Source organism: Fundulus heteroclitus, unplaced genomic scaffold, assembly GCF_011125445.2.
Source record: "Fundulus heteroclitus isolate FHET01 unplaced genomic scaffold, MU-UCD_Fhet_4.1 scaffold_56, whole genome shotgun sequence".
Taxonomy (NCBI): Eukaryota; Metazoa; Chordata; class Actinopteri; order Cyprinodontiformes; family Fundulidae; genus Fundulus; species Fundulus heteroclitus.
The window spans coordinates 455,626-470,988 of NW_023396989.1; the positions used below are offsets into that span (position 1 = coordinate 455,626).

General features: G+C 48.7%; 1 protein-coding gene across 1 annotated transcript; it reads left to right on the forward strand.

The window, feature by feature from the left end:
• The first annotated feature begins 414 nt into the window (after positions 1 to 414).
• Positions 415 to 14,802, forward strand: ttc19 (tetratricopeptide repeat domain 19). The gene is made up of 11 exons (XM_012855835.3): positions 415 to 523; positions 716 to 852; positions 3,850 to 3,941; positions 5,683 to 5,793; positions 7,176 to 7,214; positions 7,342 to 7,398; positions 7,503 to 7,564; positions 12,627 to 12,721; positions 12,790 to 12,953; positions 14,183 to 14,345; positions 14,416 to 14,802. The coding sequence occupies exons 1-11, from the start codon at positions 450 to 452 to the stop codon at positions 14,574 to 14,576; spliced, it is 1,155 nt and encodes a 384-aa protein (XP_012711289.2). The 5' UTR covers positions 415 to 449; the 3' UTR covers positions 14,577 to 14,802.
• The last annotated feature ends 561 nt before the right edge of the window (positions 14,803 to 15,363 follow it).

Sequence of the window (15,363 nt, forward strand, 5' to 3'; positions counted from 1 at the left end):
CACCGTGGGTTCCTGAGCCTCGAGTCTCTTACCTGTAATCGGTTCCTCTGGTCCAGTTTAAAATCCTCACACCTTTCCAGGTAAACCCAGGTGAGCCTGACCGTCATGCCAGACTTCTGACAGAACCGGGTCCGTTAAAGCTGCTTCTGCACAGTAAAAGCGTTGTGAACCAGGACGGGTTCTGCCACCTGTTCACCTGGTTCTACAGCTTGAAACACCTGCCAGGTGGACAGGTAAATCTGTCAGAAACCAAAATAAAGCTCTGATTCAACCTGTTTGTGGTTCTGTTGGGTTCTGGTTTCACAGCTTCAGCGTCAGGGTACGTCACAGATCGAGAGGAGGACCGCTTCCGGCGGAAAGCAGCAGTAAAGCAGATTTTTTTTAAGGCTTTTATTGTGAAGGCGGGGTCTATTTCCGCCTGACTTCCGCTCATTATGTAAACAGGCAAGATGGCGGCGTCCAGTGTGCTCCGAAGCGTCCTCAGCAGAACTCTAGGCAGGTCCAGGTGTGCTGGAGGATTCAGGTGAGTTCCGACCCACCCAGACTCCGTCCAGAACCTTTGTGGGTTCTGTGCAGCAGAGAAGCTGCGCTGTGACTGGCTGGTTTGTCCCCATGTCGGTTCTGGTCATTTATGAAGACTGACTCCTCATCAGTGGCTGGTAGAAGTCTGGAAATGTGCTGGACTGCATTCACACCGACTCTACCGCCCCTACAGGTGTGTTTACAGCTCTGCGCAGGTGCGTCCTGAGGATGGACGCCGCTTGGCATGCTGGGAAACTGCGAGCACACGTCAAGACAGAAAAACTAACTTCTACAAAAGAGGAGGAGACGGGGCTCTGTGGGCCGCAGTGGGTACGTTTAGGCTCCCTAGATCCAGTCAGAACCTGGGGTGGGACAGGTGAGACAGAGACAGGTGAGACAGACTGGGACTGAGAAACAGAGACAGGTGAGACAGAGACAGGAGAGACAGAGACAGGTGAGACAGACTGGGACTGAGAGACAGGGACAGGTGAGACAGACTGGGACTGAGAGACAGAGACAGGTGAGACTGAGTCTGGTGGGTTTAAAGACAGTGACTTTTAGTGTCAGCAGGTAACTTTACATCAGAGATGACATAAATCACATGTGGGGTTCTCCAAGGTTCCATCCTGGGTTCCTCCTGTTCTAGATCTACATGCTCCTCCAGCTCAGATCATAATTCAATTAAATTCCATTTTATTTATATAGCGCCAATTCATGAAACGTGTCATCTTGAGGCACTTTACAAAGTCAGAATCAATCATATTATACAGATTGGTCAAAATGTCCTATATAAGGAAACCAGTTAATTGCTTCAAAGTCCCGACAAGCAGCATTCACTCCTGGAGAAGCGTAGAGCTACAGGGAGAGTCATCTGCATTGTTGATGGCTTTGCAGCAATCCCTCATACTGAGCATGCATGAAGCGACAGTGGAGAGGAAAACTCCCCTTTAACAGGGAGGAGAACCTCCAGCAGAACCAGAACCAGGCTCAGTGTGAACGCTCATCTGCCTCCACCCACTGGGGCTTAGAGAAGACAGAGCAGAGACACAGAAAGCACAGAAGCTCACATTGACTCAGGAGTACTTTCTATGTTAGATGGTAATAGAGGATGATCTGCCTCCCCTGATGATGTCACAGCTAACAGAACGCCAGACCAGGTGTACATTCTATTAAGAGAAAAATGACAGAGAACAAAAAGTTAAAAGCTGAAATAACAACAAACAATGCATAACTGAAGAACAGTAGAACTTGATAGAGTGAGAAAAATGAACCCTGATGTCCTCCAGCAGCCTAAGCCTATAGCAGCATAACTATAGAGATAGCTCAGGGCTGCTTCAGTGCTATGATGAGCTCTGAAGCCTGACTGAAACTCCTCAAGTAGGTCATTACTTTGTAAATGTTCACAAAGTTGATTAGCAACTACTTTCTCAAGAATTTTAGAAAAGAAAAGAAGATTAGATATAGGTCTGTAATTTACTAACTCATCTTGATCAAGAGATGGTTTCTTAAGTAAAGGTTTAATAACAGCTACTTTAAAAGCCTGTGGTACATATCCATTTACCAAGGATAGATTAATCATGTCTAAAATAGGACAACTGATCAAAGGGAATACCTCCTTAAACAACTTGGTTGGGATTGGGTCTAACATGCAGGTAGAAGGTTTAGATGAAGCTAAAATTTTAGATAGCTCAGAAAGCTCTACTGCTTTTAAACAGTTCAGACACTGCGCAGGTTCTAAGGATTCCTCCAATGCTGCCTCACTTACTGAGGATGAGGTAATCATGTTTGGGAGGATGCCAATTATTTTACAGAGCTATGACTCTGTGTAAGTTTGGCAACTGTACTGAAGAGAAATCTAGGATTATTCTTATTCTCCTCAATTAATTATGAAAAATATGCTGCTCTAACTCTGCGAAGGGTCTTGTTATACAACAATAGACTGTCCCTCCAGATTAGGTAGGATTCCTCTTGGTGTGTAGAGCGCCATTTTCTCTCCAATTTCCTAACATTGTGCTTCAAGGAACGCAGCTCTGAATTAAACCAAGGGGCCAGCTTCCTGTGAATAATCACCTTCTTTTTCAAGGGAGCTACATTGTCTAATGCAGAACGCAATAATGAAGTCACACCATTAACAAAGACATCTATTTGTGAATGGGAAGAAACAACATTGCTGCTATCTGCAGGGCATTTCTGCAATACTGAGGATATTAAAAAGGGGGACAGACTCTTTAAAGTTTGATGCAGTATTGTCCGATAAAGATCTACTATAATGGAACGCTCTTTTGGGGGTGGAGAACTCAGTTAGATTAAACTCAAATGTTATTAAAAACATCATCAGCTACCATCACTATGCAGACGACACACAGCTCTACATCACCATGTCACCAGGTGACTATGAACCAGTTCAGCCTCTGAGGAAATAGAAGAAATCAATGCAGGAGGAGACAAAATGTTCTTTAACTCAATAAAAACAAAACTGAAGTAATAATTTCTGGACCACTAAGACTAAGAACGTAGAGAACATGGACCCGGTTCTGAGTTCCTTTAAATCAAGATTAAAAACACATTAGTTTAGGGTTTTAACTGTTCTAGTTAAACTGTTTTACTGAAACATCATTAGTTTAAAGGGTAACTCACGCCCAAATAAACTTCTTTTGCCAATAAACTGTTAACATGGTTGTCTTATAGTACTGTCTATATATCCATGTCATTATTTTTATAATGACAAAATTATATTATTACTAATTTGTCAAAATTTGCACTAATTTTGACAAATTGTGCAAATCCTGCTTTTGTCTAAAAATGTCAGTGCAGCGCCTCCTAGGGTTAAACGGTGGTCTTACATTGAATATCCAGTCCATGTTGCTATCGGTTCAAAAGGTTTTGTGACATCATTTGGAGAAATTGACGTCAGTAGCTCTGCTGCTGTTTGTATGGCAAGCTGATTTAACATTTAAGCAGTAAGTTTAACTGTCTGGATTTACCATTATAGAAGTCTTACATATATCATTCTGACTAATCACTGTGACTAGTATGAAGGACAGAGCTGATGTCATTATGACTAGTAACAACTTGTCCAAACTAAATTACAGATATCTATGATGACACATGAATGGCCAAATAGTTTGAATCTTACCAGGCAAAACTGAAATACAGCTTACAATTCAGTTATTTTTCTAATTCCACCTAAGTGGGCATAGGAACAGGTTTTTACTTGCGTTTATTCTGTTTTTATTTTCCTGTTTTCATCATGTAAAGCACTTTGCATCGTCCTTGTCCTGAAATGTGCCGCACTAATAAACTTGCCTCACCTCTCTGTGCTGTCAGCTTTCTCTCTGTTTAGCAGCACTGATGAAGACAAGAGGGATGAAGCTCAGAGGAAGGAGGATGAAATGATTCTGCTGCTAAAGAAAGCCAAGGTACCAGAACCTAAACAGAACCACACATTCCTGTTGTTCACACGTGAAGATAGTAGGAAGGCCCAGTCCACCAGAACTCTCAGACAGGTGGACTAATAACATTTACAGGTTCTGCTCAAGAACCAGTCTTTATGCGAGTTTAAAAGGCCTTCAGAAAGAAATCTCTATTATAAGATTGTTCCACAAATAAAGTGGAACAGTTCAGCTTGAGGACACACAGAGGGAACCCAGAACGTTCTGTAATTGGAGTACCGCTGTGCTGATGTTCCGGCCCAACGAGGGCCAGAACCAGAGAGAGGGTTCTGCTCAGCGTTCTTGTTTTCATGTAACCAGTAGCCTAACTAAGACTTAGAGAATCAGCTCAGACTGTAGATGTTTTAGTGTTTGACACCAAACACTAGAAAAATAACCTGAGAAAGGACAAGTTTACAGTCATGTTCTGTACGTTTGTTGCTAAACATAAAGAATAAGGACGAAGCAACATCATACACAGAAAGTCACCACAATAAACCCAGATATACCACATTAATAAGATTTACTGTCTGACTGAGGCGCCGCTGGATATGAAGAGCCTCACCTCCAGCTCCCACTAAATGCACCGACTGATTTATTCAATGTTTATTTAGTTTTTGTCACTTTGAGAACCAACAAGGCATGCGTTGGAACGCTTTTTTGTTAGATCCAAGAATCTTGGCTAGAGTAGAAACTTTGGGGATTGGGAAGGTAGATATTGATATCTGTGGGTTGAGGAAAAAGACCAGGGCTCACCAACGTGGGCCCCGCGGGCACCAGGTAGCCCCCGAGGACCACATGTGGTTCCCACAAGCCAGTTCTAAAAAAAGCACAATTCACCGGTGAGCTGCATCTAAAACTTTATTTTATTCTGTTACTCTTCCTGTTTATTTCCCTGGCATTTATATAAAGTTAAAAATAACCATAACAAAGCATGAACATATGTTTATTTTCAGTACAGGTAGCCCTTCCTATGACACAACACCAGTGAAGTAGCTCTCAGTTTCAGAAAGGTTGCTGACCCCTGCTCCACACTATAGGAATGAGGACTACAGTTAATGTTAAAGATAGAGTGGATGATTTTTCCGGAAATGTAGGTAAGAAACAACCAAGTCCCTTTCTGAATAACTGCTTTAGGCCGTCTTACCTGCTCTGCCGCTCTTCGTCTTAAAAATCTCCAAATCCACTCTGGTATTATTTCTTTCTACTGAGCCCTTCTTCTTTTTCTTATAAACATAAACATGGTTCGCTTCTTGCGACTCTCTGCCATGTTCAAAGTCTACGGTGAGAGCAGCTGAGCTACAATGAATGGCTAACACCAAAGCTAACCGCTAAGCTAACTGATACATAAACAGTAGAAGTGCAGCCAGCAAGCAGAAACTAACAAGGAACGAGTACACTGGTGTTAGGTGAGCGTGTCAGAATGATGTCATGTGGGACAACCAATAGATAAGGAGATACCCCCAGAACTGGAGGACGGGGGGAACAGAGAGAGACATGAGGGCATCTGATTGGTTCTATTCATTCGGACCAAATGGCAGTGATTGGTCAGTTTTTACTGTCCTGCAGCTCCCTCATAGATCTAATTTATTAACCTCCTTTTTCTGAATAGATAATGTATGAACTACTGTCAGGATGGAAGGACCATTTCACCAAGTAAAACAAAAACTGTTTCTGAACAGGATCACCAGCTGTAGCTTTAAGAGTAACAGTTCTGTTTGTGTTTCAGCTCAGTTTACATCGTGGAAATCTATCTGCAGCCTCCTCATTCCTCCATCAGGCCGTTGCTCTAGCTCATCAGACCCACAACAACCAGGCCATCATCTACACCTACAGCCAGGTAACGTACAGCCGGGGAAACTACAGCCGGGCGAACTACAGCCAGGCAAACTACAGCCGGGTAAACTACAGCCGGGTAAACTACAGCCGGGTAAACTACAGCCGGGCGAACTACAGCCAGGCAAACTACAGCCGGGTAAACTACAGCTACGCAAGTTACAGCCGGGTAAACTACAGCCGGGTAAACTACAGCCGGGCGAACTACAGCCGAGCGAACTACAGCCGGGTGAACTACAGCCGGGCGAACTACAGCCGGGCAAACTACAGCCGGGCAAACTACTGCCGGGCGAACTACAGCCGGGCGAACTACAGCCAGGCAAACTACAACCGGGTAAACTACAGCTAGGCAAGTTACAGCCGGGTAAACTACAGCCGGGCAAACTACAGCCGGGCAAACTACAGCCGAGCGAACTACAGCTAGGCAAGTTACAGCCGGGCAAACTACAGCCGGGCAAACTACAGCCGAGCGAACTACAGCCGGGCAAACTACAGCCAGGCAAACCACAACTGGGTAAACTACAGCTAGGCAAGTTACAGCCGGGTAAACTACAGCCGGGTAAACTACAGCCGGGTAAACTACAGCTGCGTAAACTACAGCCGCGTAAACTACAGCCGGGCGAACTACAGCCAGGCAAGTTACAGCCGGGCAAACTACAGCCGGGCAAACTACAGCCGGGCGAACTACAGCCGGGGCGAACTACAGCCGGGGCGAACTACAGCCGGGCGAACTACAGCCGGGTGAACTACATCCAGGCAAACTACAGCCAGGCAAACTACAGCCAGGCAAACTACAGCCGGGAAAACTACAGCCAGGCAAGTTACAGCCGGGTAAACTACAGCCGGGCAAACTACAGCCGGGCGAACTACAGCCGGGCGAACTACAGCCGGGCGAACTACAGCCGGGTGAACTACAGCCAGGCAAACTACAGCCGGGTAAACTACAGCTAGGCAAGTTACAGCCGGGTAAACTACAGCCGGGTAAACTACAGCCGAGCGAACTACAGCCGGGCGAACTACAGCCGGGCGAACTACAGCCGGGCAAACTACAGCCGGGTAAACTACAGCTAGGCAAGTTACAGCCGGGTAAACTACAACAGGGTAAACTACAGCAGGGCAAACTACAGCCGGGCAAACTACAGCCGGGCAAACTACAGCCCAGCCGGGTAAACTACAGCAGGGTAACCTACAGCTGGGTAAACTACAGCCGGGTAAACTACGGCCTGCTAAGCAACAGCTGGGTCCTGAGTTCGTCCTCTGGGTCGTCCTCTGGGCCGTCCTGAGTCCATTCTCTGGGTCGTCCTCTGGGCCGTCCTCTGGGCCGTCGTGTTGTTGCTCAGCAGTCCAGATCTGATCCTTCCTAACGGATGTTGTGCTTCTCCTCAGATGGCGAACCTGGCCTACCTTCAGGGCCACCTGGACAGCGTGAGTATGGACCAATCACGGTGCAGAAACATGCTTTCTGTCTTCGTGTCTTTGATGTTCTCTTGCTGTGAGGATCTTCTGCAGTGTCTGTTCACCTGATCTTCCTCTCTGCTCCTCCTCCCCTCAGGCAGAGAAACTCTTCAAAGCAGCCATGAGCTTCATGCTGGCAGGAGGAACTCCAGAGGTGAGCCACACCTGTCCCTCCCCTTACCTGTGCAGGTGTTCAGCTTAGATTCATGGATCCTATTCTCTGGGTGCATGCTCGCCTCACTTCCTGTCTGTTTCCAGGACGACAACGCTGTCATTGAGATGTCTCTGAAGCTGGCCACCATCTACGCTGAGCAGAACAAGTAAGGGGCGGGGCCAGAGATGTTCCAGAACCAGATCTAGTTCAGCTGACCTGGGCTCACAGATCCTCCATCAACTCTTTATCCTAGATGTTTCAGTGAAAGTATCTTAAGAAATACGGGTCATGATGTGGTTCTACCATCCTGACCGTCAGGCTTAGGATTAGGACCGTCCTGTTCCACCTTAGCAGGTCGTTGGGTAGTAGACAGTAGGGTAGCTAGTTGTAGGGTAGCAGGCGGTAGGCTAGCAGGCGGTAGGCTAGCAGGCGGTAGGGTAGCAGGCAGTAGGGTAGCAGGCGGTAGGGTAGCTGGTCGTAGGGTAGCAGGCGGTAGGGTAGCTGGTCGTAGGGTAGCTGGTCGTAGGGTAGCAGGCGGTAGGGTAGCTGGTCGTAGGGTAGCAGGCGGTAGGGTAGCAGGCGGTAGGGTAGCAGGCGGTAGGGTAGCTGGCGGTAGGGTAGCTGTTCGTAGGGTAGCAGGCGGTAGGGTAGCAGGCGGTAGGGTAGCTGGCGGTAGGGTAGCTGATCGTAGGGTAGCTGGTCGTAGGGTAGCAGGCGGTAGGGTAGCTGGTCGTAGGGTAGCTGGCGGTAGGGTAGCTGTTCGTAGGGTAGCAGGCGGTAGGGTAGCAGGCGGTAGGGTAGCTGGCGGTAGGGTAGCTGTTCGTAGGGTAGCAGGCGGTAGGGTAGCTGTTCGTAGGGTAGCAGGCGGTAGGGTAGCTGGCGGTAGGGTAGCAGGCGGTAGGGTAGCTGGCGGTAGGGTAGCTGTTCGTAGGGTAGCAGGCGGTAGGGTAGCAGGCGGTAGGGTAGCTGGCGGTAGGGTAGCTGGTTGTAGGGTAGCTGGTCGTAGGGTAGCAGGCGGTAGGGTAGCTGGTCGTAGGGTAGCAGGCGGTAGGGTAGCTGGTCGTAGGGTAGCAGGCTGTAGGGTAGCAGGCGGTAGGGTAGCTAGTCGTAGGGTAGCTGGTCGTAGGGTAGCAGGCGGTAGGGTAGCAGGCGGTAGGGTAGCTGGTCGTAGGGTAGCTGGCGGTAGGGTAGCAGGCGGTAGGGTAGCTGGCGGTAGGGTAGCTGTTCGTAGGGTAGCAGGCGGTAGGGTAGCAGGCGGTAGGGTAGCTGGCGGTAGGGTAGCTGGTTGTAGGGTAGCTGGTCGTAGGGTAGCAGGCGGTAGGGTAGCTGGTCGTAGGGTAGCAGGCGGTAGGGTAGCTGGTCGTAGGGTAGCAGGCTGTAGGGTAGCAGGCGGTAGGGTAGCTAGTCGTAGGGTAGCTGGTCGTAGGGTAGCAGGCGGTAGGGTAGCAGGCGGTAGGGTAGCTGGTCGTAGGGTAGCTGGCGGTAGGGTAGCTGTTCGTAGGGTAGCAGGCGGTAGGGTAGCTGGCGGTAGGGTAGCAGGCGGTAGGGTAGCTGGCGGTAGGGTAGCTGTTCGTAGGGTAGCAGGCGGTAGGGTAGCAGGCGGTAGGGTAGCTGGCGGTAGGGTAGCTGGTTGTAGGGTAGCTGGTCGTAGGGTAGCAGGCGGTAGGGTAGCTGGTCGTAGGGTAGCAGGCGGTAGGGTAGCTGGTCGTAGGGTAGCAGGCTGTAGGGTAGCAGGCGGTAGGGTAGCTAGTCGTAGGGTTGCTGGTCGTAGGGTAGCTGGTCGTAGGGTAGCAGGCGGTAGGGTAGCAGGCGGTAGGGTAGCTGGCGGTAGGGTAGCTGGTCGTAGGGTAGCAGGCGGTAGGGTAGCTGGTCGTAGGGTAGCTAGTCGTAGGGTAGCTGGTCGTAGGGTAGCAGGCGGTAGGCTAGCAGGCGGTAGGCTAGCAGGCGGTAGGATAGCAGGCGGTAGGGTAGCAGGCAGTAGGGTAGCAGGCGGTAGGGTAGCTGGTCGTAGGGTAGCAGGCGGTAGGGTAGCAGGCGGTAGGGTAGCTGGCGGTAGGGTAGCTGTTCGTAGGGTAGCAGGCGGTAGGGTAGCAGGCGGTAGGGTAGCTGGCGGTAGGGTAGCTGGTTGTAGGGTAGCTGGTCGTAGGGTAGCAGGCGGTAGGGTAGCTGGTCGTAGGGTAGCAGGCGGTAGGGTAGCTGGTCGTAGGGTAGCAGGTGGTAGGGTAGCTGGTCGTAGGGTAGCAGGCTGTAGGGTAGCAGGCGGTAGGGTAGCTAGTCGTAGGGTAGCTGGTCGTAGGGTAGCAGGCGGTAGGGTAGCAGGCGGTAGGGTAGCTGGCGGTAGGGTAGCTGGTCGTAGGGTAGCAGGCGGTAGGGTAGCTGGTCGTAGGGTAACAGGAGGTAAGGTAGCTGGTCGTAGGGTAGCTGGCGGTAGGGTAGAAGGCGGTAGGGTAGCTGGCGGTAGGGTAGCTGATCGTAGGGTAGCTGCCGGTAGGGTAGCTGATCGTAGGGTAGCAGGCGGTAGGGTAGCTAGTCGTAGGGTAGCTGGCGGTAGGGTAGCTGATTGTAGGGTAGCAGGCGGTAGGGTAGCTAGTCGTAGGGTAGGTGGTCGTAGGGTAGCTGGTCGTAAGGTAGCAGGCGATAGGAGGTTGCAGGATTGCAGGTAGGGCTTGGCCTTTATTTGTTATGGTGAAAAAAATTCTTATAAGAATTTGGTTTTATCTTGACAATGATAAATTTCAATTGTCTGCAAACCCTCTAAAAAACATATTTAGATTTTTTTTTTTTTATCTATTTAAGACGGGGCCATCTACGATTAAAACAAATGTTACCATTTGATGCATTGTACCAGAGTAAGCCATAGGCTAATTTACATCTGCAAAAATATGTTACCACGGCTCTCAACATTTCACTGACTTCACACGCAGCACATGGCATTTCTTACTCATAAAAATAACAAAACCCATCTGGGCTGCAGATGATCCGTTCACAGCTCTGTCCATCCAGAGCTCAGTCTAAACCCGCCTTCTGCTGAGCTGGTTCAGCTTCTTTCACAGCATATGGCCATCAGTAATTATTCCTGCTGCAGTTCATGTTAACAGAGCAGCAGGAAGAGCGATCAGAGTTATAAATCATTTGCTCTTAACCATTGGTGAAAGTAAGCCGGTACCGTCCGTTACTGGGTACGCAGGAAGGAACGGGGGAGAGCGGCTGCCAGATAAAGCCTTCATTCAGAACCAGTCATGGCTCCACACTGGATCAGAAAAAGTTCTGCTTTTATCAGCGCTCACCATTCAAAATGCGAATCACTGCGTTTAATGTCCTCACCTGTAGCAAAATGTGCCAGTTGAAGAGAGTTAGTAGCTGTGTTTCATGTTCTTTTGTTTTTAACCACACAGAACCAGTGGTGCTTTGGTGGGAGTGCTGACTTGAGCTTTAATTCAGGTGTTGAAAATTCCGTTATTTTAAGGAACTTGTAACACCAGCGATTTTAGCTCAGACCCATCATTCCTTCTGTTCCCTCTAAAGGAGCCCTTTACACTCTTCATTTATGCATTTGTCCCACTTTTATTTATTTATTTATTTATTTATTATTTGTTTATTCCTCGCATGCAGCCAGCAATGGAGGTAAAATCCGCCTACCTCACCTCACAGGTATACATTATACTGATACCAGACGTTACCAAAAAAAGTGCTTTTGTTCTGCCGTCACTTAGGAACCAGTGAGACGCAGAGCTTGAAAAGCTGCGCCTGTACTCATCAATTCTGCCGTTGCAATGCATAAAAAGTGCTATATGTCCTATAGAATTCCCCATGTAAGACTATTAGTGGGCTTAAAGCAAAGCAGAAAGTAATTATTTCGTCCGCTCCGACCACAAACAAAACGCGTTCAGAGAACAACTTCAAACTTAGCCTTCGCCTTGCGTAATTACGCACCAGAGCGCCCTGCGCCATAGAGGAGATTTGTCTGGTCAGTGCAGAGACTGAGATGAGAAACCTGTCGCTGTAAAAGGTGATGATGATGGTTATAATCTGTAACAGGCTAGAAGTGCCTGGAGCTAAAAATAGGGAAACATCAGCAGCTGGATCAGCGTAAAGACACAGTGTGAACCCCTGTGTGCTTAAGTGTTGCAGCTGAGGGGAAAATGATGAAGCAGGTCTGACAGATCCTGGAAAGCAAGGCCATGAATACTCTATCTCTATCTTTATATTTAAAAATAAATAAAATTATTTTAAAATCAATCAGAAGGTGAACCAGTAGCCAATGAATTTCTGCTAAAACTGGAGAAATGTCTCATTTTCTGGTAGCAGTTAAAAGAAGAGCAGCAGCATTTTGGACCAGCAGCAGTCAAGCCACTAGAGTTTTGGTAAGCCCAGAGTAAAGTACAGGAATCTAAGCAAGTTGAGATTAAAGCATAAATTAAAATCTTTAGTCAGATGTCTCAGCTGAAAAAGCAGGACTGGACCACAGATTTTAACTGAACATCAAAGTTAAAATTATTCTCTAGTCTTACTCTCAGGTCTGTAGCAGTCAGTGTCAGATTCTGACTTTAAGGTCAACACTGATGATAGAAACATCAATGCACCTAAACAAAATAAACTTTTGGGAAGTTTATTTTTAGAGAAACTCTTTTCCTTTTTATTGTCATAAAAGTCTGACTTCTGCCTAAAAAAGAAGGGTAAACACTGGTTTCTCCTGAGGGGCAAAGAGAGAAGAGAAAGAGGCCAAGCATTGAGCCTCTTTAATAAAATTAAATAAAAAAGCAGTTCTCCATTCTTAAAAAGGAGTGTAATAATACAGTTAATAACTTAAAACTACTTTAAATGATACTGAATAAAATAATAAACAGTTGTGTGTTTTTTCTGTTTTAACCCACTAACTGAACAATAAAGTGTTAACACTTCTCTTTCAGTCTTTAAAAAAGTAAAACATGTCTACTTCTAGTCGGATAAAAATGAGACTGGCCTGTCTGGACCGCTCTTCCAGCGTCCAGGCAGAACCACCCCTGCTTGATGGATGGACTTTATTTCTCTCCAATGTTCTCATTGGGTTTTTATTCCTTGATGAAAATTCTTACCACGTTGGTCAGAATTTTGCTCTGTTCAACTAGTTTTTACCTCGTTGGCCATAAGATTAGTGTGGAAGATCAGCGCTGATTCATGTGCAACACTGGGCGGGGCTAGCTGAGCACCTGATCCTCAGGTAACCCTAACTTTGCTTTGTTTTGGAGAGCGGAGCTGGCAGAACATGGTTTCAGGTTCTGTTTGGAGTCACTGGAGGCCAAACTGGAGAAACACAAGCAGCTGCCTGAGGATGAGAGGACAGGTGAGGAAACTGAGGCATGGACAGGTAGGGCAGAGACATTTTAGTGACCTGCTTGTTTTTGCTTTCAGAGGAGCATGAAATTCTGAGGAGAGATACCCACCTGCTGCTCGGTTTGTGTTTGGACTCACGCGCGCGGTACCGAGCCTCAATGTTGCACCTGAACCAGGCTGGACAAGACTACAGGAAGGCCCTGGACATCTGCCGCAGGGAGCAGGGAGAGACACATCCCCAGGTAGACACACCTGAGAGACACATCCCCAGGTAGACACACCTGAGAGACACATCCCCAGGTAGACACACCTGAGAGACACATCCCCAGGTAGACACACCTGAGAGACACATCCCCAGGTAGACACACCTGAGATACACATCCCCAGGTAGACACACCTGAGAGACACGTCCCCAGGTAGACACACCTGAGAGACACATCCCCAGGTAGACACACCTGAGAGACACATCCCCAGGTAGACACACCTGAGAGACACGTCCCCAGGTAGACACACCTGATAGACACGTTCCCAGGTAGACACACCTGAGATACACATCCATAGGTAGACACACCTCAAGAGACACGTCCCCAGGTAGACACACCTCAAGAGACACGTCCCCAGGTAGACACATCTGAGAGACACATCCCCAGGTAGACACACCTGAGAGACACATCCCCAGGTAGACACACCTGATAGACACGTCCGCAGGTAGACACACCTGAGAGACGCGTCCCCAGGTAGACACACCTAAGAGACGCGTCCCCAGGTAGACACACCTGAGAGACACATCCCCAGGTAGACACACCTGAGAGACACATCCCCAGGTAGACACACCTGAGAGACACATCCCCAGGTAAACACACCTGAGAGACACATCCCCAGGTAGACACACCTGAGAGACACATCCCCAGGTAGACACACCTGATAGACACATCCCCAGGTAGACACACCTGAGAGACACATCCCCAGGTAGACACACCTGATAGACACGTCCGCAGGTAGACACACCTGATAGACACGTCCCCAGGTAGACACACCTGAGAGACGCGTCCCCAGGTAGACACACCTGATAGACACGTCCCCAGGTAGACACATCTGAGAGACACATCCCCAGGTAGACACACCTGAGAGACGCGTCCCCAGGTAGACACACCTGAGAGACACATCCCCAGGTAGACACACCTGAGAGACACATCCCCAGGTAGACACACCTCAAGAGACACGTCCACAGGTAGACACACCTGAGAGACGCGTCCCCAGGTAGACACACCTGAGAGACACATCCCCAGGTAGACACACCTGAGAGACACATCCCCAGGTAGACACACCTGAGAGACACGTCCACAGGTAGACACACCTTAGAGACATCCACAGGTAGACACACCTCAAGAGACACATCCACAGGTAGACACACCTGAGACACATCCACAGGTAGACACACCTGGACAACCACTTTCACGTCTCCCATCAGACGCTGGTCCTGATGAGCGACCTGGCCACCATCTTGGACCTGCAGGGTCGTCATGACGAGGCCTTGGCGCTGATCCAGCAGGCGGTGGATCTGAGCCTCTCCACGGAGCATCCGGATCATCACATTCTGCTGGGAAACCTGGCAGGAATCCTGATGCACACAGGTGAGTTCACCTGAAGGGACAGGAAGTTCTGTTCTCTGCTGGTTCCAACCCTTTGGTTCTGTTCCCCCAGGCCGGCTGGAGGATTCTGTTCGGTTCTATCAGGAGGCTCTGGGTCGGGCCGCACAGGCGGGGGACCAGGCAGCCATGGATCAGATCCAGGAGGGATTGAAAGAGGTGAAGAAGAGGAGGAGCCAGGAGAGAAAGGAGCCGACAGAGGAGGCGGCACAGTGACTGGGGGGGGGGGGTACCGTGGTGCCGGTTCTCAGTGGTTCCGCTGACCTGGTGCTCCAGCATGTGGTCCCAGCTGTGCCAAACCGTCTTCCATCGTCTGAGACTGAAATACCAGAACCCTGGACTTATGTTTGGGTCTCTGAGCATGAGGAGATCCAGCTGTGTGTGTGTTTGATGTTTGAACCATTAAAGGCTATTTGCTGTCTGTGATGAAGATGACGATGAAGCTGAGGCAACACCTGCTGCTTTAATCTGTACAGGTAGATTTCTCCGTCAAGAATCGTGTCGTTATAGCCAGGTAACCATGATAATTAGGCGGCTCAGAGGTCACCTGTGACACACAGCTCCAGCTGAACGCACCTGAGACGCTAAAAACCTGCAGATAGACTTTAGTCTGATAGATTTAACGGGTGAGTCAAAAAGACAAAGAGCCAGTTTACAGAACGCTGTAAAGTTCAATGTACATGAATGTCCAAACAAACTGATAAACTAAGTGTCCAGATAGACATCAGCATGAAGGACAGTGTCAATAACCCCTAATCGGACCAGAACCTGTGGAACCAGCAGTGTGTCTGTAAACATGAAACAGACATGAGCTGCTGGTTCACTGACTCCCAGCAGGGGGCGCTACCCTCACAGCTTTGGCAGAGAAGCTGTTCATAAGTCTGTTAGTTTTAATTTAATGTTCCTGAATCGTTTCCCTGATGGAAGTGGGTCACACAGAACCTTGTTCTGGTGGAGGGGATCAGTGGAAGATGCGTCTGGCCCGGTTCTGGACTCATGCTAC